Genomic DNA, 25,355 nt, shown 5'->3' on the forward strand with positions numbered 1-25,355 from the left:
ATATATAATAGTTTAGGATCCATAAATATTTTTCGCCCCAGACCCTTAAAACCTAGGGCCGTTTCAGGTATCACCTTCTCAAAGCAAGGTCTTAAGTTTAATTCTCACTTAATCTCTTCTATTTCTCAGACTATCGTATAATCCAAAAAAACATATTTATCGATCAAAAAGGTGGGCAGAGAAAAATACTTTCTCAATTCTAAAATACTTTCATAATTTAAGTTTATTATATATATCGCGGGTAATAAAAAATTATAGTCAAGTGAGATGTAGTTTTAATCATCTAGTCGCATACTTTCATAATATTTTCAAAATTTTAATTTTTATAATTTTTTATTATGCATAATTTAATGCTGCCTAAAAAATTAAAATATAGCAATTTTTATAAAAAGTAGCAGCCTAATCAGAAATCCTAGTCAGCTGTTCTAATAAAAACAAATCTATTTTTCCAATTGCTAAACTCGCCGCCGTGTATCTCAATAATTCAACCCATTTTCCACATCACATGTGATATATATATGCATCACATATAACAACAACCGTAGCTCTCATCTTCGTCCTCATCTTCCAGCAAATACTTACACTTTTTTATTATTTTATTTTATTATTACATGATAGGTCGAGAAAGAGACTAGTAAGAATTGAAAAATTGAACACATGCTTGTTTTACTCGGAAAAGTGCTATTTATTTACTAACTAATAAGATAAGAAGCGATTTTACATTTACACTTTTTTATTATTTAATTTTATTATTATAGGATAAACAGAGGAATGGACTAGTGAGAATTAAACAACTGAACACATACCAATTTTACTAGGAAAAGTGTAATTTGTTCACTAACTAAGACAAGATGAGATTCTCTTTTTACACATTTATTATTCACTTCTAGAATTTTCCATGTCTTAGGTTATATATATGTGGATTAGAGGTTCATTCCACTTTGCAAAATAAAGAGAGCCCTTAGAAAAAAAATAAAACAAAAATAAAAATGGGAGCTTTGGAGGATAACTTGCCTACAATGGCAATGATAAGTATGCAAGTATTGTATGCAGCTATGGCTCTCCTAAATAGGGCTGCTCTTGTTAAAGGCATGAGTCCTAGGGTTTTCATTTTCTATAGACAAACTATTGCTACCCTGGTCATTTCACCTGTTGCTTATTTCACAAGGTAAGTTTTATTTATTTGTTTTGATTTAGTGTAAATAAGAGTTTTATATTATTTTATTATTGAACCGTTGCTTTATTATAATTCATTTTTATGTAGAGTTTTTTTATATATTCACAAGCAGAAAACAGAATGATCATTAATGCTCAATAAGAAAATATATGTTAATTTCAATTAGTTCTGATTTGTATATTATATTAATTATTTTTGTGTGTCTCATTCAATTTGCATTCTTTTTTCTTTTATGAAGATTTTATTTTTTTTCATTTAATCTCAGCTATAATTTATATATTTTATTTTCAAATTAAGTGCTTTTATTTTCCGTTAAAATTACAACAATGTGAGAGCATGATTTGACATGTTTGTAAATGTTTCTTGTACTTAGTCGATCTGTTTAGTAGTACAATTGATGATATACTTTTATGAATGAAAATAATTTTTGTATAATTTTACATACAGGAAACGATCTAATACACCAAGCATGGGATTTAAGTGCTTTCTTTTGATATTCATCACAGCTTTCATTGGGTTTGTGATTTTCAATTATTTTCTTTTTTCTTAAAATAAAAGTGGCTGGTCGACCAAACAATGTCTTCATATAAAAAACTGGCCAACCATTTTTAATTTGGCATCATCGTAATTTGGAGAAGTCTGGAAGCTTTTATGGAATCTAGAATTTTCGTCACTAAATGTCATGCGCGCATCTAAAATATATAATACCAAATTTGTGGTTTGTCAATAACGTGTACATTGTCATCCATATGTGAATTGTTTACATCAAAAAGTTAATACGCCGTTTTATAAATATGAAGAGTAATTTGGATTATTATTGATTGGTTTAGTAGTGAATTTTCTTTAGGCCGAAGAAAATAAGTTATATGAGAATTGAGTCAAAAGTAATACTCCTCCCGAACCAATTTAGATGTTCCATTTGCTTGGGCACGGTTATTAAGGATGGTGTGGGGTTTATTAAAAATGGTAAGTAGTAAAGGGTAAATAGTGAAGGGTAAGAGTGAAGGGTAGTTGGGTAAGTAAGGTATATGGGGATATATTCGTAATTACTTGTGTGAACTAAGGATATTTAGGTAAAAAAGATTGACAAAAATAAAAATAGAACAACTAAAAAGACTTTATAAAATAAGGAAATGGGACAACTAAATTGATTCGAAGGGAGTACTTGCTTACTAACCGGGATCAAAATCGACATTTGCCATTGCACATTTATTAGGGGGGCCTAGGTGAGTATATTTCTTTTGAAGTTGTTCCCGATCATGTTTTGTAAATGGTCAATTTAGTCACAAGGGGATAATTATTTATCTTTTCAACCATATAATTTAATAAAAATATTAAAAAATTGAAAATTTCAGTGGGGCAAATTAAATTTATCAACCTTTTTGAATGATTGATAATTTTAAAAAATAAAACAATTATATAAATTATGCCTTAAATTGAGATATATATAATATAATCTAGTGATTTGAAATCATTTTCATATTGAAAGTTTATAATCATTTTCATGTTGGAAGTTATAATCTTTTTAAAAATTACATAATTTGAATATTTTAAAACCAATCAGGCATAAATTGATGTTTATTAGAGTTTCAACGCAATTATTCATTAAATTAATTTGAAAGTTGAAGTATGCTTTTATTAGTTAATAATTATATCAGTTTAAAGAGGTCACTAAAAAGGTAAATATTTTTTTAATATCTTCATGAGATGAAAATTGCTATAATTTTATGTCATGTTTGGAATATGATTTTATTTGAAAATTTAAAATTGGCTCAAATTAATTATCTGGAAGATCAAAAAATTATCAAATTTGAATTTGAATCAAATTTCACCATTTTTTTTAAAGTAGTTAAAGTTGAGAATTTGAGAATGACTATCTAAACCTTGTCATTCTCAAATTCTTCATTTATGATTTCGTAATTAAAATTAATAATTTAAAATGAAATACTTGTTCTCAAACACTATATTAAATTATTTCAAAAAATATTTTAATACCAAAAATACTAAATGCTGACCGTACCATTTTTCAATGATAAAGTAAAAATATTAGCTATTTCAATTTCACGGTCAATTCTTCTTAAAAAACACATTTTCATATATATTAATAATAAAAAAGTTTGCGCATTTGCTTGGATTTCTATACTAATATATCTATAAATTTTGTTCATTTATAACAATAAAAATAAATATTATTTAATAATATAATAAAGTGACGTGTAACTTTTATGATTTCAGGGTAACTCTTAATCAAACCATGTATTTTGAAGGATTGTATTTGGCATCCTCATCTATTGCAAGTGCAACGTCCAACCTAATCCCTGCTGTCACCTTCATGACAGCTGCTATTATGGGGTAAGATACATGTACGACACAATTGCCTAATTTCATCAAATAGAATATGTTATGAGAATCGCGGAGCAAAATCTGAAAAATTTTATAAATTTTTTGTGCAATTTTAAAAATTATGATATTTTTTTTAATAATTTTGTTTTTTTAAATATTTAGCATAAAATACATAATTTAATACCGAGATCTCTAATTTTCTGATCTTGTGCAGTTGAACATGTTGAACATACTCATAACCTCCCCTTATTTTATGATCATGTGTAATTATCTTAATTATTAATTTATTTAGCAAATGACTAAAAATATTATATTTCGACAAAAAATAATATAAATATTTTTAAGTAACCATCATTAATAGCAAATTTAACATGTATATTATAAATTCTTAATTCATTAATTTTATTATAGAAATTGGCTTTCTTGAAATTACCTGAGTTCTTTAAAATTAAGTTGCCAAACAAACATAAAATTAAGACTCGTTTAATTTGGTTCATCTTAAATAAATCAAAATATACTTTTTTATTATATTAATAAGCTTATTTATAGTAATTAAAAGTATGTGATTATACAATTAAAACAAAATTTCATTTTGTAATGAAAGTCTTAAAGAGGTTTAACAATGAAAAACAAAATGAAAAATATAAGCAAAGATGAACACAAGTGTTTTATGAAGTATCTCGGATACCTCACCTCAAATGTAATTTATTAAATTGAATTCAACAATAACAATGTAATAAACCTCCCCTTGTCTTGAGAACAATCTCTTAAGATCACAAAATATTAAAGTAAAGTAAGAATACTCTCAAATTTTTAACAATGCACTAGACTACTCTTAATATGTGTGCTTGTGGTGGTCTATGTTCTATGAATGATACTCCCTTTTATAGTGGAAGGTAAGTATCATTCTTAGAACCTCTCAACTATTCACCATAAAACTCATTTAACACCCCAATTAAATATGACAATAAACAATAGAGTAATGCACCACATTATTGCACAATCACTACAAATTATGACCAAAACAGAATCCAATGCTGATTGCTCGACTCTCGCTTGGTCGAGCCACTACCTCGCTCGATCGAGCCTTTAGACTAGCTACTGACTTGTTTTGACCATTCTGCTCAACCCACCCATTCCTCGCTCGACCCGGCTATGAACAACTCAACCGGTCGAGCGAGCTTCAACACTGCTCTCCACTTGTTACCTCGATCAAGCAACCCTCATCTATCGTTCCAAACTTCAAAACGTTCACATAACACATCTTTATCGACCTTATCCAAAGTACAAGACCAAGCATGTTCGATTAAATATTCAAAGTTAACGTCATTCATATGAATAATGACACTTGTTCTAACACACTTGACTATTAATTTTCTAACATGTTATCTGGATGCAATTTATAAAATAGAACTGAACGATAAATAGTATCAGTGACTGTGATGTAACAAGTATTTGAAAACAAGCTAAGAATTTTCATAAAATTAAGAAAAAGTGGAAAAAAGTACCTAATAAAATTTTTTTTTTTCAAAAAAGTACCTATTAAAAAAAATTTCCAAAAAATACCTAACAAAAAATTTTCTTTTCAAAAGAGTACCAAGTAACAGCTAAGGTTAAGTTTTTCGTTATCTTTTTTGCCCATCTTTAAAAAGTACTTAATAAAATTTTCTTTTTAAAAGAGTACCAAGAATACAACATAAATTATCCAATACAAACACAACATCATATATACAAGTTGTTTTTGGATTTTTCCTCCATATTATCCCCTTCATGTACAATATCCAAGTGGTACCATCCATCAATTTCAGGGGATTTTAAAAAGGAATAGATATCTTTATCATCTTTAATTTCACTTCTCCCATCAAATAAAGTGTACCCTTTTTCTTTTATACCAAATCCTTCCCACATCATCCAAACCATAATCATTCTCAATCAAATGTGCAATTTCAAAGTAAAAAACTTCCTCTTTTAATGTCTTAATCCTAAAACCCTTCCAATCACACACAGTACTATTACATTTTGTCACAAAAAAACCCCCAAAGTAAATCCTAATTGTAATAGGTTTTATGAGGTCACACATCCTAAAACAAAGTAATTAAAAAAAAATCAAAATCCAATCACAAATCCAACAAGAACAATTAAAGAAAAAGTGTAAAATTCAACAAGAAGAATTAAAGCAAAAGTGTAAAATTCAACAAAATTATGCCAAATTTTCGAACAAAAAAAATAGGACAAAGTTACTTACTTGAAGATTTTCGCAGAGGGAAGTGATTGAAGATGAGTAAGAAAATAGTAAAGGAACAAGAACTTTACAATTGCAAACAAATAGCTGCTTGGGCGAAGAAGATGAATGGGGGTCTTCGAAACTGTGAGTGAGAAAGAAGATGGGGAATTATAGGAGAGAGAAAATATTTTAAATAAGGAAATAAAAGTGGATCAGTTTTTTCGACGGGAAAAAGCAAATGATAACGGAATACTTAACCCCAACTGTTACTTGGTACTCTTTTGAAAAGGAAATTTTTTGTTAGGTATTGTTTGGAAATTTTTTTTTTATTAGGTATTTTTTTGAAAAAAAAATTTTATTAGGTACTTTTTGACACTTTTTCCTAAAATTAATTAATTAATTAATTGACTTGATTATGCACTTGAAATAAAAGGTTGGAGCAAATAAACATAAAGACGCTTAGCAGTGCAGCAAAGATAATAGGGACAACATTTTGTGTGGGAGGTGCAATTTGCATGGCGTTGTTGAGAGGTCCTAAGCTTTTTATTAGTAGTCTCCAGCTACCCCAATCCAACTCTCAATTGCTGCAGTTTTTAGGTGTTGACAACACCTGGTTGCTTGGTTGCTTATGTCTCTTTGCAAGTAGCTGTTGTTGGTCTTTGTGGCTTATTTTACAGGTATTTCACTTTTCATTTACATACCTTATGCCTAATTTGTATGTTTTTTTGTAATAATTTCACTTCAAATCATTCAAATGAAACATCTCAATTTCTCCAAAGTATAAAGTTTATATAACATACCATGGGTTATAAACATCGACTTATTATATGTACACTATACATAAAGTCTATCAAGACGTGTTATGCTAACAAACCATCATGGACTCATGGGCTCGTGTGGACAAGCGTACGATCACCAGTAAGCTCGTATGTACAAGCTCATATAAAATGGAGATTACAATAATTAGCTTATATGTTATATATATAACTTATTTTACAAAAATATTTGTTCTTCGTATACATGATCTTAAAATTACTAAGATTTTTTTTTTTCAAACTGTTAATAGATGTCATTTTTATAAATAATTTATTAGGTTTTTTTAAAAAATCATCTAACTGTCATATTTAAATAAGCAGGTTCCAGCTACAGCACGTTACCCTGACCACCTATCTCTTTCAGCTTGGATGTGTTTCCTATCAATGTTGCAAAGTGGTACAATTGCTCTATTCATGGAGCCAGATCCTGCTTCTTGGAATTTGACTTCCAGTCTTGAACTCACTTGTTGCTTTTTCTCGGTATATATGCTAGCATTATAATCATTTTTGCATCATTTATTATTTTAATTCGTCACATTTAATTTGCATATATTATTTTTATTTTTGCATATTTTTTTATTTGTTATCATTATTCACTTTTTTTTAAATAAACTCTCATTTCTCTTTGATTCAATTCTAATGGGACAGAGGGACCTAGTATACAGTTTACTATCTCTACACCCTCATCATCGTTATAATCATCATCATCATACCCAATATTCCACTTGAAAGTAGGGTCTGGGTGAAGAAAAATGACGGACAATTCATATCCATACTCTATTTACAGGAAGGACTAGAAAAAAGCGGTCGATTTTACCCCAAAACAGTATACATACCCTAAGTTTGCTTAATCTTTTACACTTTTCTTAATCCTTGTGCCATCTTCCTAAAAACAATATCGACGGAGGAGCAGTAGGGACAGGTTTGGGGATGTGTGGGGTGCCAACCGCACCGAGGCCCTAAAGCTAAAGGGCATCATATAAAAAATTCATATTGAAATGAGTTATTAATAAAATAGAGTAGTTGGTTGCATACTTTCTTTACATATTAATGGTTCATAGGATTAAAACATATTGATTACATTTTTTGCTCATCTTTTTTTATTTATTTTCAAAGTAATTCTTTTAACTCTTAAACATCTTCTGATCTTAAATCATTTAATTTGCATTCAGTCATTAAACATTAATAATCTCCAACTTACTTCATAAAACATATAATCAATATTTTATTTCTTGATTTTTCAATTCTTTAATCTTTTACACTTTTCTATTGTATTTCATCAACACATTACTTTTTTTATCTTCCTTGTTAAAATTATAGATGAAATTTTTAATTTAAGTTATTATTACAAAATTAATATTAATGTAGTTAGAAATTGTGTTGAGTTCTTATATTGTCCTTTACAATATAATTGTGTTTAGTTTTTAATTTATAGTTTAAAAAAAAATCTCCTTTTTTAATAATAAAGGATCCCAAATTTAAAATTTATAGAACATAAATGGAGCCTCAAAATACTTTGAGATATTAGTAACTTCCTTATATAGCTCACTCCTATCCCTAATTGAAAAGGTTTTACTTAAACTAATTGTATGATGATTTGTCTTAAATGTAGGGAGTTTTGGGATCAGGGGTTCAATTCTTTGTTCAATCTTGGTGTATCTCACGAAGAGGTCCATTCTACGCTGCTATGTTTACTCCTTTAGCCACCGTCTTAACCACTGTTTTTGCTTGTATATTCCTTCACGAACAACTTTATGTTGGCAGGTAATTACATTATTTATTTACTACTTCTTAATCTCCTTTGTAGTTCAATTACTTACAATAATAATCAGTAAAAATCTATTTTAATTAGTAAAAATCAAATATAACCAGTTTAAAATCAATTACAATCCGTAATCAATTGCGATTAATAAAAGCCAGTTTTAATCAGTAAAATTTAGTTTTAATTATTAATTAAAAATCAATTATAATCAATTTCAGTTACAATTAGTTTCAATTAGTAAAAATTTGTTGTACTAAACAGGACCGTCTCCTTTTTTGTTCAATTGGACTTTCTTATCAAGAGTTTTTTGAGCGAGGAAAAATTGTATTTTATATTGTATACTCTTTAAGTTCTTTTTTATTCTTCTCATTTACTTTTTGCACAGTTTTCAAAGTAAATTTTGAGCTTTAGCATTTCTAAATACACATCATAAAAAATTATAAAAAATATATAATAAAAAAGTATACATTAAAACGAATTTAAAAAGATATCACATGGATATATTTTATCATTTATATATATTTTAAAAATCTTAATTAAATTTTTTTCTTCAAAATAAAATATTCTAAACGAGAAAAATATTAGGAAACGAGTGAAATATATTAAAACGTTTAATCGTGCACATTTATCGAGTAACATAAATTTAACTTTTTGTTTATTTTTTTTTTTACTCAGTTTACTGGGTGCTACAGCAGTGATCATAGGCTTATATGTTGTACTATGGGGTAAATCTCAAGAATTGAAGAGCAAATTGGATCCTATTTCGGCAACTTATCCTGTAAAAATGCCTCATGAAGAGATAAATGATCAAATTGATTTGGAACAACCATTATTAACAAATAATAGTAATAATGCTTCTAATAATTAAGCACCATTAATTTTAGCTTATAGAGAATTGCATGGTGTCTAATCAATTTTGTGATCAATTTATGTAAAATATTATTATAGTGATATATGAAGTATTTATTAGATGTGTAGTCCTAATCTTGGATTAAAGGTGTTTATTAAGGCTATGGAGTCGATTTTGAATTAGTTGTTTAAGTTCAAAAAAATTGGGTCTTATGTTCATATTCGTTTTTATATAATTGTAAATCCATTTTTAAGTCAGATTAAATCGAATTCAATTATAATATTAAATAAATAACAGATCATAAATTCTGTTTTAAACGCCCTATCTTAAATATCCTACTTTTGATATGTTTCATCTTATGTAGATAAATTTTTTTTAATCTACTCCTAATATTCACTAATTTGGTTGTCAATGGTCAATTGTTAAAACACTTAACTAGTGAACTTTTTAAGCGTTAGTATTATATTAGCTAGCTTGGGCATCTCATTATAAAGATGTGCAATAAAATAAACGAAAAGGGGAAATTTGGTAAACAAAAACAATAGTAATTTATTATTCTAATGCTGTTGATAGTTCTCATTTAATTGGATTTAAAGGACTTAAACTTACGCAATTTTACTCTTTTTTATGATAGCATTAATAAAAGATTTATTATCAGTATATTTTTGGTGTCAATTATCATGTACAACTTTTAATAAATTAAATAGAATGTGTACGTAATTTTATTATTATTTTGCTATAATCTATTATAATTTTACCATAGCTTTCAACAATTGATTAGAGACTATGATAAAGAAATTTATTTTGATCACAAAATCAAGTGTAAAAAAAAAAAAACAACTTCAACATATAATAATCATAATCGTAGTTTAAGTAAAAAGAGAACATGACATATAGGCTATGGGCTGTCCTTAGCTTTCTTTGAATTATAACTTAAAACAATAAAATTTGGCAATGAATTAAATCAAATAAAATCTCACGTTATTAAATTTTTATATATTAATTTTTAGAGTACATAATAAATCATATGACCGCAATTATCAGTTTAAACTTTTGGTTGCGTTGGTTCCTTAACATGATATTAAAAGACTATGTGACGGAAGGTCCCGGGTCCAAATTTCATCTACCCCTCATCAAAATGAAATATTTCACGCTAAGTGTAAGAAGAGCTTATGATGCATGCATACTTCTAGCTCAAAGAATTTTGTGTGAGGGGGCATATTAGAGTACATAACATATCTTGGAGTCTTAATATTAGCTTAAACTTTTGATTGAGATAGTTCTTTAATATTAATAATTATTTAAAAAGATTTTTTTATTGAGAGTCGAATTTATCTCAATTGAAAAATTGTATCACTTTTCTAAATAATGTGTTTGGTTCACTTCTCATCTAGGTTTTCCTTCTCTTAACCGAACTTATAATAAAATAAATTAATTTTTTTATTAATAGTAAAAAAATAAATAATGGGACGAATAATTCATGAAGGTAAAGAATGAGAAATATGAAATATTTGCCAAAACCGTTACGATGTTAAGAATTTAGATGAACGATACAAACAACAATGAACAAAACAATGTTTGATAATGTAAACTAAGCAAATAGACACAAAGATTTAAGGAGGTTCACCCACCGATGGCTACGTCCTCCGTCGCGTGTAGTTTCTGTTTATATTATATCAATGGAGTATAAAATACTCTCACAAATGAAGTATTACAATTGTGTAAGAGATAAAAACAAAAGGTTTTGTGTTGGCTTAGGGGTTGTGTATGATATGTCTATTGAGTGAGTATGAAAGCTTTATATATAGTACTAGGTACATTAATGTCAATTGCTCACTGAATACAGGATTAATATTGAATAACGAATGATATGAAACAGCTCCAAAATCTTGAAAGGTCGAAAAACAGCATCCTAGGCACATCAGTGGATCCGCTCGACCGGAACAGAGAGCTCGCTCGGTCGAGCGAGCTACAGACACCTTCTGGATGCATTATGTCTGACAGCTCGACCAACCAAGAAAACTCGCTCGATTGAGCGGCTCGGTCAAGCGACCATCAGACTTCCTCTGTTAGAATTCTGTTCGAGCAAGCATCTACCAAAGCCCTTTGCACTTCTTCACTAATCATCATTAACACCAATAATTTCCATAAATACTCTTCCACAATAAATCACACTTAAACACTACAATCATTAAGTTAACAACTTAATCTCCTATATTATCACACCCATTGAATTTCAAACCCAAGAGTCATACATAAATGCACTCATCAAATGTGCATTCAAGTCACGTAATTCATAACAAAATAGATCGATCAAGTTTTAATAGATGTATGTGAGTGGGACAATACGATGATGTGGAATGTGGCTATGAGAGAACATGGCGGACATCTATGACAGAAATCCTGACAGAAATCCTAATCACCTTAATCTTTATACAATCCAATAGACCAATGGGGAGACTCGAAGCAGCTTCATCAATAATTCACTCCAATCACTGCCACATGCGACCTACAATATTACACCTCATCTATCATAACAACTGTCTTGTTACGTTTTCTAGATCTTCCACATCATGTAATTTAGGATATTGGGGTGATACTTGGTTTTGTCCTTATTTATCGATTACTATGGATACGCCTTATCATCATTATCATTATACTTAATGTGTCCTGTTTAGGACCTATGATCAGGGTATGTGGAGGAAAGGAAGACACTCATACCCATAAAAGAGAATGCAGCCGAAGATCGCGTACCTCGACTTGAGAAAGATACCTAGAGAAAGAGATTCCTACAACAAAAAAGACTGAGTAAAGCTGATCCGCAAACCTCCATCTGACAATATAAACTTGACCAGTATAGGACTTATCTCATTCCTAATTATTTGTAACTAAGTAAGTAAGTCATACTCCTAAATAACTTTATAAAGACCTTAACAATTAAATACTAATCGATGTACTATTTCAATTTTAAATAGTTTATTCTGATATTCGCACTTATAGACGAATATACTATTTCAATTCATAATATTTTTAATTGTGCTTAAATAAAAATTATAAAAAATTATTTTTAATTAATTTATGTTGAGATAAATCAAATAAAAAAATCTCAGAACACAAATCTATAAATGATTGATGAATATTGAAGAAACAAATGGGATACTAGACAAAATTATTATGTAGTTTAATCAATACTTTCCGTATCCTATTTGGTAATGTAGTTTGGGCAGTTGATAACGTTGGGCATCTTTCGATAAATTTCCTTCCATATTGCATGCTATAATTTGCTAGAAAATGAAACATAGGTAATTTTTCCAAGGTTTTAGTGCGTTTGCTATGAACATGAGGTTAAAGATTTGTTGGTTGTCCTAATCGCTGATGTACATGCTAAGATTATAGTGCGATTCTACGATTCTACAATTCTACTATCGCACATATTTAGTCATAATCACTATTAAATTCTCTTATATATCATCTTTCAGTAATTTCTTTCACATACAAGCATATGTTTAAAATATTCTATAAAACAATTTTTAAAACATAAAGCTTATTTTATCGATTTAGAGTTCAAATATTTTCAGTTTCATATACTCCCTCCGTTCCTTTTTGTTTGTCCACTTTACGTTTTTACGTATTTCAACGCAAGTTTTGAGCCTCGATATCTCATAGTACACATAATAAAAACTTGTAAAAATTATATATTAAAATTCTTTGCATCAATATCAAGATGAATTTAACAAGATTCCACATGAATATATTTTGTCGTGAATATATGTATTCAAAAATCAAATTTAAATTTCTCTCTCATAAAGTAAACAAACAAAAAAGAACGGAGGGAGTATATTCTAAAAAATAAAGTCAAAGAAACTTTAATTCAAAAATTTAAGCGTTAAAAATGAATTATAATGACTAGGTAAAAAATATTTTAATGAACTAAAGTTTATTTGTAGAGTCGTATAATCATACAATTTGATCCCACTCCGCTAAATGATTCCAAGTAAGATTCTGATTCAAACATCTTTGGGCTAGTTGAATTAATGGGAACAATTTGTGTAGTTTGAGTTGAGTTTTTCAGTTAAATGGACAATGAAATTTTTGGATTAAAACAGTTGATCCGTCATTTTTTATGGTTATTATTTTCTCATTTTTTAAATATTTGTTCTGTTACAAGAACCTTAATAATTTAGTGAGAAAACTATTATATTATATATTGTATAATTATTCTAGACTAAAATATCTCTAAATAATTTTTTTTCTATGTTTACAAATATTATGCAACCTCTATTATTTCCTACATAGATAACTAGCTCTTTGGTAGAGAATATCCAAACAACTCCACCTAGGTACAATCCAAATCATATTATAAACTTAAAAAAAGATAATTATGTTGGGAATGCATAAATTTAGACATCGATTAACGGAACTTAGAGAACATAATAGAGAGAACAAAACTATAATAATATCCTACTCAATGTGTTTCATTTTTCATGAAATACAGGATTTTGAGTAACATGCAAGGCTGATTGGTGATCATAGTGTAAAACTACATGCTTCTAATTTATTCTACCAATCTCATACTACAAGCGCACGAGGTACGTATTGTTTTATGAGGCGAATTTAGGAAAGCGAGTTAATTAATTTGCCTAATTTATAATTACGGGATACCAAACGAACAAATATGATTGATATTAATTCTATTCTAATCTAACAAAAATTAAAATGATTCAAATATGATAATGAAATAACTTAAAATCAACAATTCAGGATCTAACTTATAAATAAAAGACTTTAGGATCACTTAAATTCTCGTCATATGAACACAACTAATAATAGCACCTATAAAAATTTGGATTATTTAGATGATTAAAGTGATCTTGTTAATCTCAAATTTCTTGCTATTTTGATTGATTATTAAATTTAGATCCAATTAATTTAAATCTCACACGCTCGTTTAATTGACTGAATTAATAAGAATTTAACTAAATTTTACCCTAAAGTAAAGTTGATCCTAACCTCAAATTCATATTATATTAAATAGGTTAATAACAAAACAAATTTAATTTAAGGTCATTAGCCGAATTTAATCTTAAAAACCCTAAGCTTATAGACACTTTCAATAATATTAGTTTATACTTCGAATCTAAGATCAACCCTAATCCTAAAACAAAAAATCTACTCACTAATCATGGAGAATAACATAAATACAATGAAATTAAATCCTAATTATGATACTAGAATAAGAAAGACAATTAATACAAAGAAACTTACAAATCCAATTGCAACTGAACTTTAAATTGCATAAATGAAAGTAGCACAGGAAAATATAAAATTGAGAAAAATTTTGGGGCATTACTTCCTAAAGCCGAGTATACTTGTACTTAGAACATTTTTCGTGACTTAGTTCAATTGTATTGCCCACATGTTGCACAAATAAACTCGATAATCACCATAATTAATTCAATTACTCAAATTTAGTTCAAAAACACAAATTAAAGTAAATGAGTCAAAAATGGTCTTAAACTGCCTCTAAACTTCATAAAAAGAGTATTAAAATAAACACATAAATAAAAATAATTACACTTATCATAATCCCTCTTCTTTATTGTCTTCTTCATCCCTTCCTTTCTTCATCCTACTAAATTCTTAATGCAAACAAAATCTTTAAATTTGACTACCATCATGCAATTGATCTTAGGAATTAGAAATAGAATTCAACTAGTATGAGATAAGTGTTTCTTTAACAGAATTATTCCTTAAAATCTCCAAAATATTGTTGGCTTGATCCAAACCCTAATGCTTAAATGTTATCTAACTTGAAAAACTTGCTTCAAACAAAAAAAAAATTAATATAAAGGACGGATTTTCATAAGATAAATAAAGGCCAGATTTTTCGTATTAAAATTTTGTGACTATAATTTAATATTGTTATTTAATTAATTTTACATAGTGATATTTAATTATATATAATTATTCTGTGATCAATATATATAATATTTTAAAATTATATTTGCGATTATATATGAGTATATTTAAGAATACAAATTTGCACTTAACCAAGAATAAATACATGTTATGAAAGTTAATATATATTAATAAAAATGCGAATTCTTAAATAGACTGTCTTTATTGGGTTGGCCCAATACACACATTCTGTTTTAAAGTGATCACTTATAACGTTAAAGTGATCACTTATAATTTCAAATAATCATTTTTCTTATAGTTTTAGAGTGATTACTTAAAACCTTAAAACGATCACTTACGATCTTAAAGTAATCAATTAAAAAACAGCTGGTCTTGGACGAGACGACCTCATAATGAGACCGTCAATTTGGGTCGGCCTAATTCGCACGTGTATCAACATCACATGCTTTTTCTCGTTTTTTCCATTTTCTGGGCATTTTTCAATTTTTCAACTTAAAGTAAATTTTAAACAGATCAATTAACATAAAAAATTTCAATTTTGACCAATTTTTGATCAATTTTGACATTAAACTGATCAATTTCTACCTAAATATAATTCTGTTTCACAATTTGAAAACGAAGTTAATAAAATGGTATTATTTTATCATTCTATGGATAAATTTTAAACAACAAATAAATGGTCAATAACATTATCAATAATAGTGTTAAAACATTGTACAAAACAAGTACTTTTATTCAATGCAACATGATGGTTCTAATGGAACATAAGAGTACTTGTACTCTTTAATCATCGATCAATAATAGTGATATTACTCGTTCCTCAACACGTTTATATATATTTGTAAATAGTTCAAATTGAATATGTTAATAGTTAAATTATAACACATAAATTGACGATTGATGTTTTATGATCTAACTCAATTTTGAACGTATAAGCTTCAATTATCGTCTTCAAAATAATTATTTCAAAGGCTATAAAGATATCGTATAGGTTTTAGTTCAAATTGAATATATTAATAGTTAAATTATAACATATAATTTGACAATGATGTTTTATAATCTAACTTAATTTTGAACTTCTAATCTTCAATTATCGTTTTAAAAAATAAGTATTCAAATTGTATAGATATATTGTATAGCATTTAGTTCAAATTTAATATGTTGATAGTTTTAATACTATTATTGATAGTTTTATTGACCATTCATTTGTTGTTGAAATTCATCCATAGAATGATCAGTTTAACGTCAAAATTGATCACTTATAGGTTCAAATTGAAATTTTTTTCTTTAATTAATATGTTTAAGTATTACTTTACGTTGAAATTGATACCTTTAAGATCAAAATTGATAAATGCCCAGAAAATTGGGCCAACCCACTCTTGATCTCAATTTGAGTCGGTCTCAGCCAAGTTTTGGTTATTAAAAAATGGGCTAATACTTGGGCCTGTCTTATGGTGAGACGGTCTCATACAAAACGAGGTGTAATAAGAAATTTTTAAAAATGAAAAAGAGTTATGTGCTTAAAACGTCTATACCATGGCCTAAACACATCAATGTTGTTGCATTTAGGCCATGGCCGAAATAGAAGATCCATGCTCATGGACCATTCCTAATTCCTAAGCGCCATTGGGTGCATTTCGTTTTCATTAATTTTTTATTGAGACCGTCTCATCATTAGATGGTTTTTATTAGGTTAGTCTAAACTCTTTAAAAAACTGTTGTCATGTTCAATTTAAATTTCATTGTTTTTTTTTGTATTTTTACAAATGGGTTGCTTGTATGACCTCGTCTTACGGTGAGACGTTTTTATACAAGACTTGTTATTTCGTTTTATGTTCAATTTTTTTCTTGAAAATTTTGATCTAAAATATTACTTTGCGCCAAAAATTGGTGCATGTGAATGTGATATTGTTGTTCTTCACACGGAATAGAGAAAAAAACATTATAAATGACCTAAAAGACTTTGATAATGGTCCAAGTTTTACACGGAGGAGGCAAGTAAAAGGCAAAAATGGCAACAATATAAAAACTGAGTGGTTTGGAGAATGGTCCTAAACACATCATTTGCAAAAGATGAAAAAAATAAGCTTACTATAAAAAATCCCAAATTAAGATATAGGAAATTTTTATTGGCAATATAAGTATTATGGTGTTTGAGCTTGAGGTCATGAATATTCCTTATACTTACTACACCGAACCCAACAAACCGGTTAAAAAGTCAAAATTCTTTATTCGCTGTTAATAACAGCAAACAAAAGGGAGATAATGTCATAGTGTTCAAACGGACAAAAAATTGAAAACAACAAACAGAGAATTTTGCTTTTTTTGAATATTTTCTTTATTCGCTGTTAGCGCACATACCTGACCGCAACTTTGACATAAAACACTTATTTTAGAAATTAAAATTTCCTTATTCTTATTTTGATATATTTTTTGATAACTAGTTGTGGGGTTGTGTGCCACGCACACGGTCCCCCAAGTCACCCTATCGAATTTTATAATACTATTTTATACACTTTTATTAACAATAATACGAATAAAAATATTAGAATATCAATGTGTTGCAAATGTGTGAAAAATACAAGGGCTGAAATGTATAGGTATTAGTAACCAACATCAAAGTAAGACATAAAAATGTATTGAAAAGTTTATTTGTTCAGCCAAAAGGCATGAAAACGTATTGAACAGGTTGCAAACCTCTACGTGAAACAATCTCATTTCCCTAACTACATGTGGGAGGAGCTCAACAAAAGAAAAGCAACTATTTGTTAAATTAAAAAATGAATAGTAAAATACTACTTGCATTTTATAGTTGACACCGAGCTAATTATATAAGTTGCGGATAATAAATCTAACTTTCAAATCAAATGTTTTCATGGGCATATTTTTAATTTGGCAATAACTCAATCAAGAAAAAGTCCACAATATCGAGTAAATAGATTTCGATTAAACTTATAGCTAACAAAAAATAATTTTTGACCGAAATAACTGACGTATAATTGCTTTGTTACCATTAAAATTACATAGTAAATTGCCGAAATCAAGTCACATTGTTCCAATTGAGCTGTTGTGCATGACTGCTACGAAAAGCGGAGTACATTGTCCATATGACAGGTTATTACATAAAAGTCCAATCAGATTGACAAAATCTTTGTGTATACAAGCAACAAAATAGTTCTTGGTAAAGTAGTATTTGTTTCAACTGCGACAATGCCGGGATGTCCAATTCCGACTATTCTGAGACCGGGAGAAGCGTGAGAGCAATGAAAGCATTCCAAGAATACTATCTGATAGACATAGCAATATAGGATTTACTTACATTACAATAATCTTAATCATACGTCTACAAAATTTGTATTAAAGATAGCAAACCTATCCATTCAGATATAATCAGCAAACTTCTAGTTGAACATCTATAAATCTGCTTCTTCATAAACAAAATTTTTGTAGTGCTTCAGGTGCATTGTGGTTTCAGGTCTGTCATGTCAATTTCTCTATAAATGTCACATGTCATATATCCTCAATAATCACTGCTGTATTTACATTAAACAACCAAAGGCCAGCACTGCCCCCAGAAAAGGTTAGGATCATCGCATTCCACAATTTTTACACCACAGTGTGTCCACCTCAATACAGACACCCTACGAATACGAAGCCCCAAAAAGCTAACCTCATTGGGTACGTCTTTCTTTCGTATGCTTGTGAACTCTGCGCTTTTTCGCAACCTGAAACTTGGAGCAACATATCTTCTTTACCCAATGAGTAAATCCCAATGATGATGACATGATTTGGGTGTCACGAGATGATCTTTATAACCTGCAGAACAACCACTGAGAATTATGCACCGTCTGTGATACAATCTAACTCTATTTTGGGGTTCCAAGAGACATCATTCACATGAAAGCAAAGACTTGCTTCAAGATTCCAACCTTCGCTCAAAACACAAGAGCTATAAAGTCAAACATTAAAACCAAAATGCAAACACAAATTTTCGTTACAAAATAATCCCAACACCATTACATTTCCCCAACCCTAAAACTACATCGTACACATCAATCAACATTAACACTTCAGAGAACTCACCAAAATTCCAACTTGCAATAACTTATCACAAATACTAATAACCTTTAAAAAAAATAAAAATCATACCCAACAATTAAAAAAAAAACTTACATTTTCCAAGCGTAATATCAATATGATCAATTGGAAGCAGAAATTAGTGGTCAGCAGCAAAACTCCCAAAAACTCAGGTAAACCTTGAACTTGTATGGTGGAGATATTAGAACTAAAACACCGTTAAAGAACTTACCGAGGTTCCATCTTTATATCAACTCTTGAGATATCTGATAAAGATGTATTACTATCATGCTCCTGTATTCCATGCCGCAACCAATTTATAGCACAAATGAGGGCTTCTAATGTATCATGTTTCAGTAGCTCCTCTGACAATCCAGCTTCTCGCTTACCGTATTAAAAATGGAATTCCCCGAAACTGTAGCAGATAATAAGTTAGCAGCCATATTGGAAAGAATTGGGTATTTGATTTGCTTTAACTTCCACCATTCAAGAATGTTAAACTCCAGGTTTGTCTCTTGGCAAAAGCGACTCTTCTATTGCGGAAATATAAATGTCAAATCTAATAACCCTTCTTATAAACACATAATATTTGCTTCAACAAGAATTGAAATCAAATATACCGATGAAATCTTCAAACTGAAATGAACTCAAAAATTGAAAACCCTAATGTGCAACAGATTCCAAAAATCCTTCTATATTTCTTTCTAATGGATGAGTTTTACCCATTGAACTTAAAAAAATATATATAATTTAATAATTAATTAAAATTCTAAAAAATAATTCATCTTTAATTTACAAATCAAGTGATTGAATTGAAGTTCGAGTGTAGCTAATGATAATGAAATATTGAGAGCATTTAGGTTGATGACTCTTTAAAACAACTTACTACAATTTGCTTGACATTCATGTTGGACATTCAATGTCTTAGCTTCACCTTAAGCTTCTTTAGCTTCATTTTAGTAATATTCCATTGGAAAAATTATTCAATTGTTGATTTTCCTACAATAATCTGAACTATCAATTAACCATGAATAACTCATTTAAGTGGTATTGTTGATTGTTGTTAGTTAACCTGCAACCAGTTACTGTTATTTAAAATGAAATTTTTTTTTTACTTTCCTTTTTATTTACCTAAATTCATTTATACTTTCTTTTTTTACTTCCCTGATTAACAACTGGTATTGTTGTTAATTATCCTTCTAAGTGGTTCTTCAGGTGGAGGCTCCCAAGTTGTTCAATATGCCTATGCATTTCTTACCAAAGCATGACAATTTGTTCTTATAGAAGGTAGTGCTCTTGGTATTTCATCCAACATATGCAGTAACGTGCCTATGTCAGTAAGACTCACTGTTTGAGGTTAAAAGTGCATGAAAACACCTCAAATAGACGACAGACATATTTTGGTAGGCTCCAAAGAGACTTTCTGCATTTCCTACAAATTGTTTGGTTTATGATATTATCAGATATCAAGTAAGACGTTAGACATAGGTAGAAATAAGCTTGTTAACAACAGATAATGTTATTTAGTGATAACTTTGTTTGCAGTAGATCATGTTCTTCATATTTTGTCTGCCTACAGTTTCCATAAGTTTCAATTTACGGTGAATTGTTTCAGACTTAAAGACCCACCTCATTATGCGCTTTTGTTTGTGGATTTAAATCAAACCATGAACTATGAAATACTGAACTTAATGTAATCTCTTGCAGGTATCAATGCCAGTAAGTGTTCAAAGATTTATGAAACAAAAGGATGACACAAAATTAACTCAGACATGTACAATAAGCAACTGCTATAATGCAAGTCAATCACGACGAAGGTATAAACGAATTTTACATAATAAACAAGTCCACATTTTTATCAAACAACCTATTCCAAATTACACTAATTTGTTGGCCTGACACACAAGAACTATGATAATCTAAATGCAGCTCATTTAAATGCGACTCAAAATCAATGGTTGAGAATTAGGACGTTTAAATTCGTCCTTTCAAGCTTTGTCAACCTCTCCACAAGCAACAAATCAGACTGCAAAAATCAGTAATTGAGAATTAGAAAAGACCTGATTTTTTCAACATAGAGCTTTTCTTCAAACGTTTCTTCTTTTTTTTTGTCCCAATTAATCCTAAATCAATTTTCATTTTCTTGTTCCTAATTAAGTTGCAGCAGCTTCTCAATATTGAAAAGACCCACAAACCAACAATCACCTGATATTAAAAACAACAGCATTCAAAGTTAGATGTAGATTCACAAAGTTTATGTGAAATCAATGACAAGAGTCATAGGGTGACATACAACAAGAAACTTCTTCAAGTCTTTTCCTGATGCAATATCACGCGGAGATTGAAGCAAAGCCGATGCAAATTCTAAGACTGGACCCTTATGAAGTGGAAGATCAAGCAATTAAAGCAATCAGAAATGAGAAGTTCGTTCTCTGTTAAGGAAGAAGGAGAGGAGGAAAATCAGAATACAGATTTTGGTTGAACCCTAATAAATCGAAATTTACACAACCCAAAGTTTACATGAGGGTCTATGTCATTCCAAGAGACACTTGAAGAGGCTTCAAAGGATGCTCTATTGCTCACCTAAATTGAATTACTATCACAACAATAAATAGGAAAACCAATGCAAACAGGCTTTATTATTCCAATATATGCTTTTGAGAGTAAATATTAAAAAGCCCTTGAGACCTCTTTAGCTCGTTACGACTCGGTGTGTCCAATTGAGTTCAGTTATTTGTTTTCAGTTCAAACATTACTATTCAATCAATTACTAATCAGTTCACGGAAATCTCATCGGTAATTCGTGTACAGTAGTACATTTAACACTATTTATAAAAGAAACTATACGCGGAAGATCTAAAAACGTTGCAAAAAATGAACAAAAAATTCAACTTAAAAAACGTTGCATATAATACTGAAGGTCAACTCTGTCAAACTAACGACAGAGATCGAACATACTTACATACACAGCAGCATGGCAAACATATAAACCATATGTCCAATGTACAAACTAATGTGTGAAACTACACAAAACGCAGGACGATAGTCTTGAAACAGACTCGAGATCTGTACAAACTAGAAAGCTAAGGTATGATACGAATCCTCTAGAAGTCATCTTCTTCAACGATATGGCTTCCACTGATCAGCATTGTCCCACCTGTTGTTGCGGAAAGCACAGCATCCAATAGAGTAGACAATGATGAGGAAGACGAGGAAAACAATGTTGATAACTGCCACCTTCTTCCAGTCACCCTTCAGGTTCTGTAAAAACCCGGCTTTGCATGAACTGCAATCATAGCACAGTTTGTTTGGGCTGTTGTCCCAGGAAGTACAGTCAGGATCGGTTGATGTTCCGACCTTGGTCCAGTTGGTTGGTCCTACGTATGTGAATCCACAGCTTGTTGGGGGTTTACAGCAACCAGACTGCATGTAACATAGTCGATGAGATTTCCATGCAAACAACAGGCGAAGTTACACAGTTCAATTTGCTTATTATCCTAAGCATAAAGATCACATTAAGAGTTGTCGTCGAAATCAAAACTGCAGGTTAGCTCTATCGATCAATTTTGGAACACTTGTAAGGCGACTAATAGGCAAGAGAACTAAACACGAACTTGTACAGTGCTCGTCTAAGCTTGTTTACGAATAAATTTCAAATCATATGCAAAGTCCTAGTCCAAAAAAGGAAAGATTTATTCAACGTACTAACACATACTCCCTCCGCCTCTTGGAGTTTGCTTCATTTGACAAAAAACTCTACAAAACCGGGTTATAATAACGGGAAAACTCAGAGGAACAAAGTAGAGTAGAATTTAAAGGGTGTGTTTGGAAATATAGCTTATTGGACAACATTAGCTTATTTTATATAGTGGGTTGGAGGTTCAAACAAGCCAATGCTAGTTTTTGTAAATTAATTAGTAGAAACAGCTTATTGTTATGAATAAGCTATTTTTAAACAAGCTACTCATAGCAGCGGGTTCAATATCAATCTGGTTAAACCAGTTTTTAAAATCAGCTGGTCAAACCAGTTTTTAAAATCAATTGGTCAAATTAATAAGCTATCAGCTACCAATTAACGACCGTTTGCCAAACACCCCCAAAGTATTGAGTTACTCTAGTGAGAGACCATTTTCTTGATGTGACAAAATCAAAACAAGAAGCTCATGTATTAATATTTATATTAATTAGACTATTTAACTTATATGCGTACATCTCACAGTAAGATCGTCTAATACAAAAACTTGTGTAAAGTATTAGGCTTACCGTCTCCTATAAAGAATTTGTGTAAAGTATTAGGCTTTATTCAGAAGTTAATTATGCAATGATTCAGTAAAAATCTTTGACTAGAACATGATCATTTTGTGGATGTTAAAATTCAACAAGAAACAGACCATTAAAAAGATAAAAGTAACAGGACATTCTGCCTTTTAAAGGCTAACAAAAGAGAAAAGATGATTATCTACAAAAAGGCTATCAGCTTTCCTGAATAGACTTGAAAAAAGCAGACAAGAAACCCATGCAAATAGCAATTTTTACCCAGAAGACAAAATTGACAGTTCATATGCACATTTTACTAACAACTCCAAAATTTCATGTTCCAAATTTAAAATTAAAGATCTTGATTCTTGAATCAAAACCTAGAATAAAAAATGATCAAACACAAAGTTCAGGACTAACCCACAAAGTATAATGAAAAACCCAGAAAAACAAACAGATCAAGAACTTGAAATTATGAAACCCAGAACATAAAACTTGCATCAAACACAAAATAATCAAGAACCCAGATCTGAAATTCTAAAAAGAATTTGAAAACGAAGAAATAATAATATACCTCAATTGGTGACAAATGCTTGGAAAAGAATACAGTCTGAGGAGAATTAGTAGCAGCAAGTTTCTGACAAATTTTACCATCAACCAAACAACTACGAATACGCCTCCAATTCTTAGGATTATCTACTCTTTTTTGTAACCAATTAGAGTAATCCCCAAGTTTATACTCTTTATACCCACGTTTACTGACAGTTTCTCCTGCACCTTTATTCGTAACAACAAAAGCAAAGATAGTAAAGCAAAAGAGGATTGCGATTAGTAGAAACATAACAAGAAGGTAAACCCAAAGAAGCCAATTAACACGACAACAAGCGCCGATTAAGCCGGCAAGTGAAACCAACATGAGGAAAACTCCAAGAATTATGATGGGTTTTTCTAAGTATTTCTCGCAGTCGGTTGTGGCTTTGTGTGCTAGCCATATTCCACTGCCGAGGATGGGGATTGAAAGGAGAAATGTTACGAAATTAAGGATTCCTACAAGACTGTTTGAACACCTCATTGTTTTTGTGGGTTTTTGACGGAGGAAATGGGGAGTTTTCTGGATTGGTTTTGCGGTTGTGTGGGTAGAAAATCTGGCAATGATGATTGGAATTTGGTGAGGAGGTTGAGATATTTGTAGTGGTGTGATTAAGACAGTTTCGTAGAAATAGCAGGATTTAAAAATGGATGGTTGAATGGGAACTAAGAATTTAACTGATTTGAGGTACGCGCTTCACGGAATATACTCTAGTTGACTCGTCTTCTATTATACAATTTAATAATTTTATTGTAAAATGATAAATAGCGATCTCATAGCTATTTGTTAAATGTATCAAAATTAGGGCTGAACATGGTTTGGTCTAAACCGTAAACCAAACCGTAATTTAAATGTTTGGTTTGGTCTACGGTCTAAGTGGTCTGGTCTGGTTTTTTTTTTTAAACGGTTTACGGTCCGGTCCCGGTTTAAAATTTCTAAAACCAAACCGGACCGTAAAACCGTTTTAAAATCAAATTTTAGGGGATTAGGCATTAGGGTTGGGCAACTACTCAGTAGTCAATACTCATTTCATGAACCTGGCTGCCTCCACTCCAATCTCCATCTCCATTTCAGACTTCCTCGCCTTCACTCTCATTCTCCATCTCCATTTCAGACTTCCTCGCCTTCTCTCTCATTCCTTCTTCGAGGCTTCTGTGCTTCTGGCTTCTCTGATAATCGCCTGCCTCCTCGCCTTTAACCCATCGACAGTGCTTCTGTGCTCCTTCGAGTGTTGTTGATATTGGTTGATATGAAGAATGTTAATTATGTCTGGGAAAACTACCCTTCTTCATATGCTCAAAGATGAGGTCCTTCTCTTTGCCTCTTTTTTCATTGATGTTTT

The 25,355-nt window shown here is 30.1% G+C and overlaps 2 protein-coding genes across 3 annotated transcripts; one reads left to right on the plus strand and one right to left on the minus strand.

The window, feature by feature from the left end:
• Positions 1–294: 294 nt before the first annotated feature.
• Positions 295–9,296, plus strand: LOC130824530 (WAT1-related protein At4g30420-like). 2 transcript variants are annotated; one of them, XM_057689575.1, is made up of 7 exons: positions 295–1,168; positions 1,625–1,693; positions 3,413–3,529; positions 6,178–6,421; positions 6,881–7,039; positions 8,172–8,323; positions 8,997–9,296. In XM_057689575.1, the coding sequence occupies exons 1-7, from the start codon at positions 990–992 to the stop codon at positions 9,187–9,189; spliced, it is 1,113 nt and encodes a 370-aa protein (XP_057545558.1). In that variant the 5' UTR covers positions 295–989; the 3' UTR covers positions 9,190–9,296. The 2 variants fall into 2 exon arrangements, with proteins under 2 accessions (XP_057545558.1, XP_057545559.1); XM_057689576.1 differs by lacking the exon at positions 1,625–1,693.
• Positions 9,297–22,053: 12,757 nt separating this feature from the next.
• On the minus strand, positions 22,054–24,727 carry LOC130824531 (tetraspanin-8-like). Its single transcript, XM_057689577.1, has 2 exons — positions 23,999–24,727; positions 22,054–22,590 (listed from the first exon to the last, which is right to left on the minus strand). The coding sequence occupies exons 1-2, from the start codon at positions 24,494–24,496 to the stop codon at positions 22,288–22,290; spliced, it is 801 nt and encodes a 266-aa protein (XP_057545560.1). The 5' UTR covers positions 24,497–24,727; the 3' UTR covers positions 22,054–22,287.
• Between the last annotated feature and the right edge of the window lie 628 nt (positions 24,728–25,355).

Source organism: Amaranthus tricolor, chromosome 9 (genome assembly GCF_026212465.1).
Source record: "Amaranthus tricolor cultivar Red isolate AtriRed21 chromosome 9, ASM2621246v1, whole genome shotgun sequence".
NCBI lineage: Eukaryota > Viridiplantae > Streptophyta > Magnoliopsida > Caryophyllales > Amaranthaceae > Amaranthus > Amaranthus tricolor.

Coding starts and splice junctions, on each gene's coding strand:
- LOC130824530 (XM_057689575.1), top strand. CDS start 990: ATGGGAGCTTTGGAGGATAACTTGCCTACAATGGCAATGATAAGTATG. Junction 1,169..1,624: donor CCTGTTGCTTATTTCACAAG/GTAAGTTTTATT, acceptor TTTTACATACAG/GAAACGATCTAATACACCAA. Junction 6,422..6,880: donor CTTTGTGGCTTATTTTACAG/GTATTTCACTTT, acceptor TTAAATAAGCAG/GTTCCAGCTACAGCACGTTA.
- LOC130824531 (XM_057689577.1), bottom strand. CDS start 24,496: ATGAGGTGTTCAAACAGTCTTGTAGGAATCCTTAATTTCGTAACATTT. Junction 22,591..23,998: donor AGCATTTGTCACCAATTGAG/GTATATTATTAT, acceptor TGTTACATGCAG/TCTGGTTGCTGTAAACCCCC.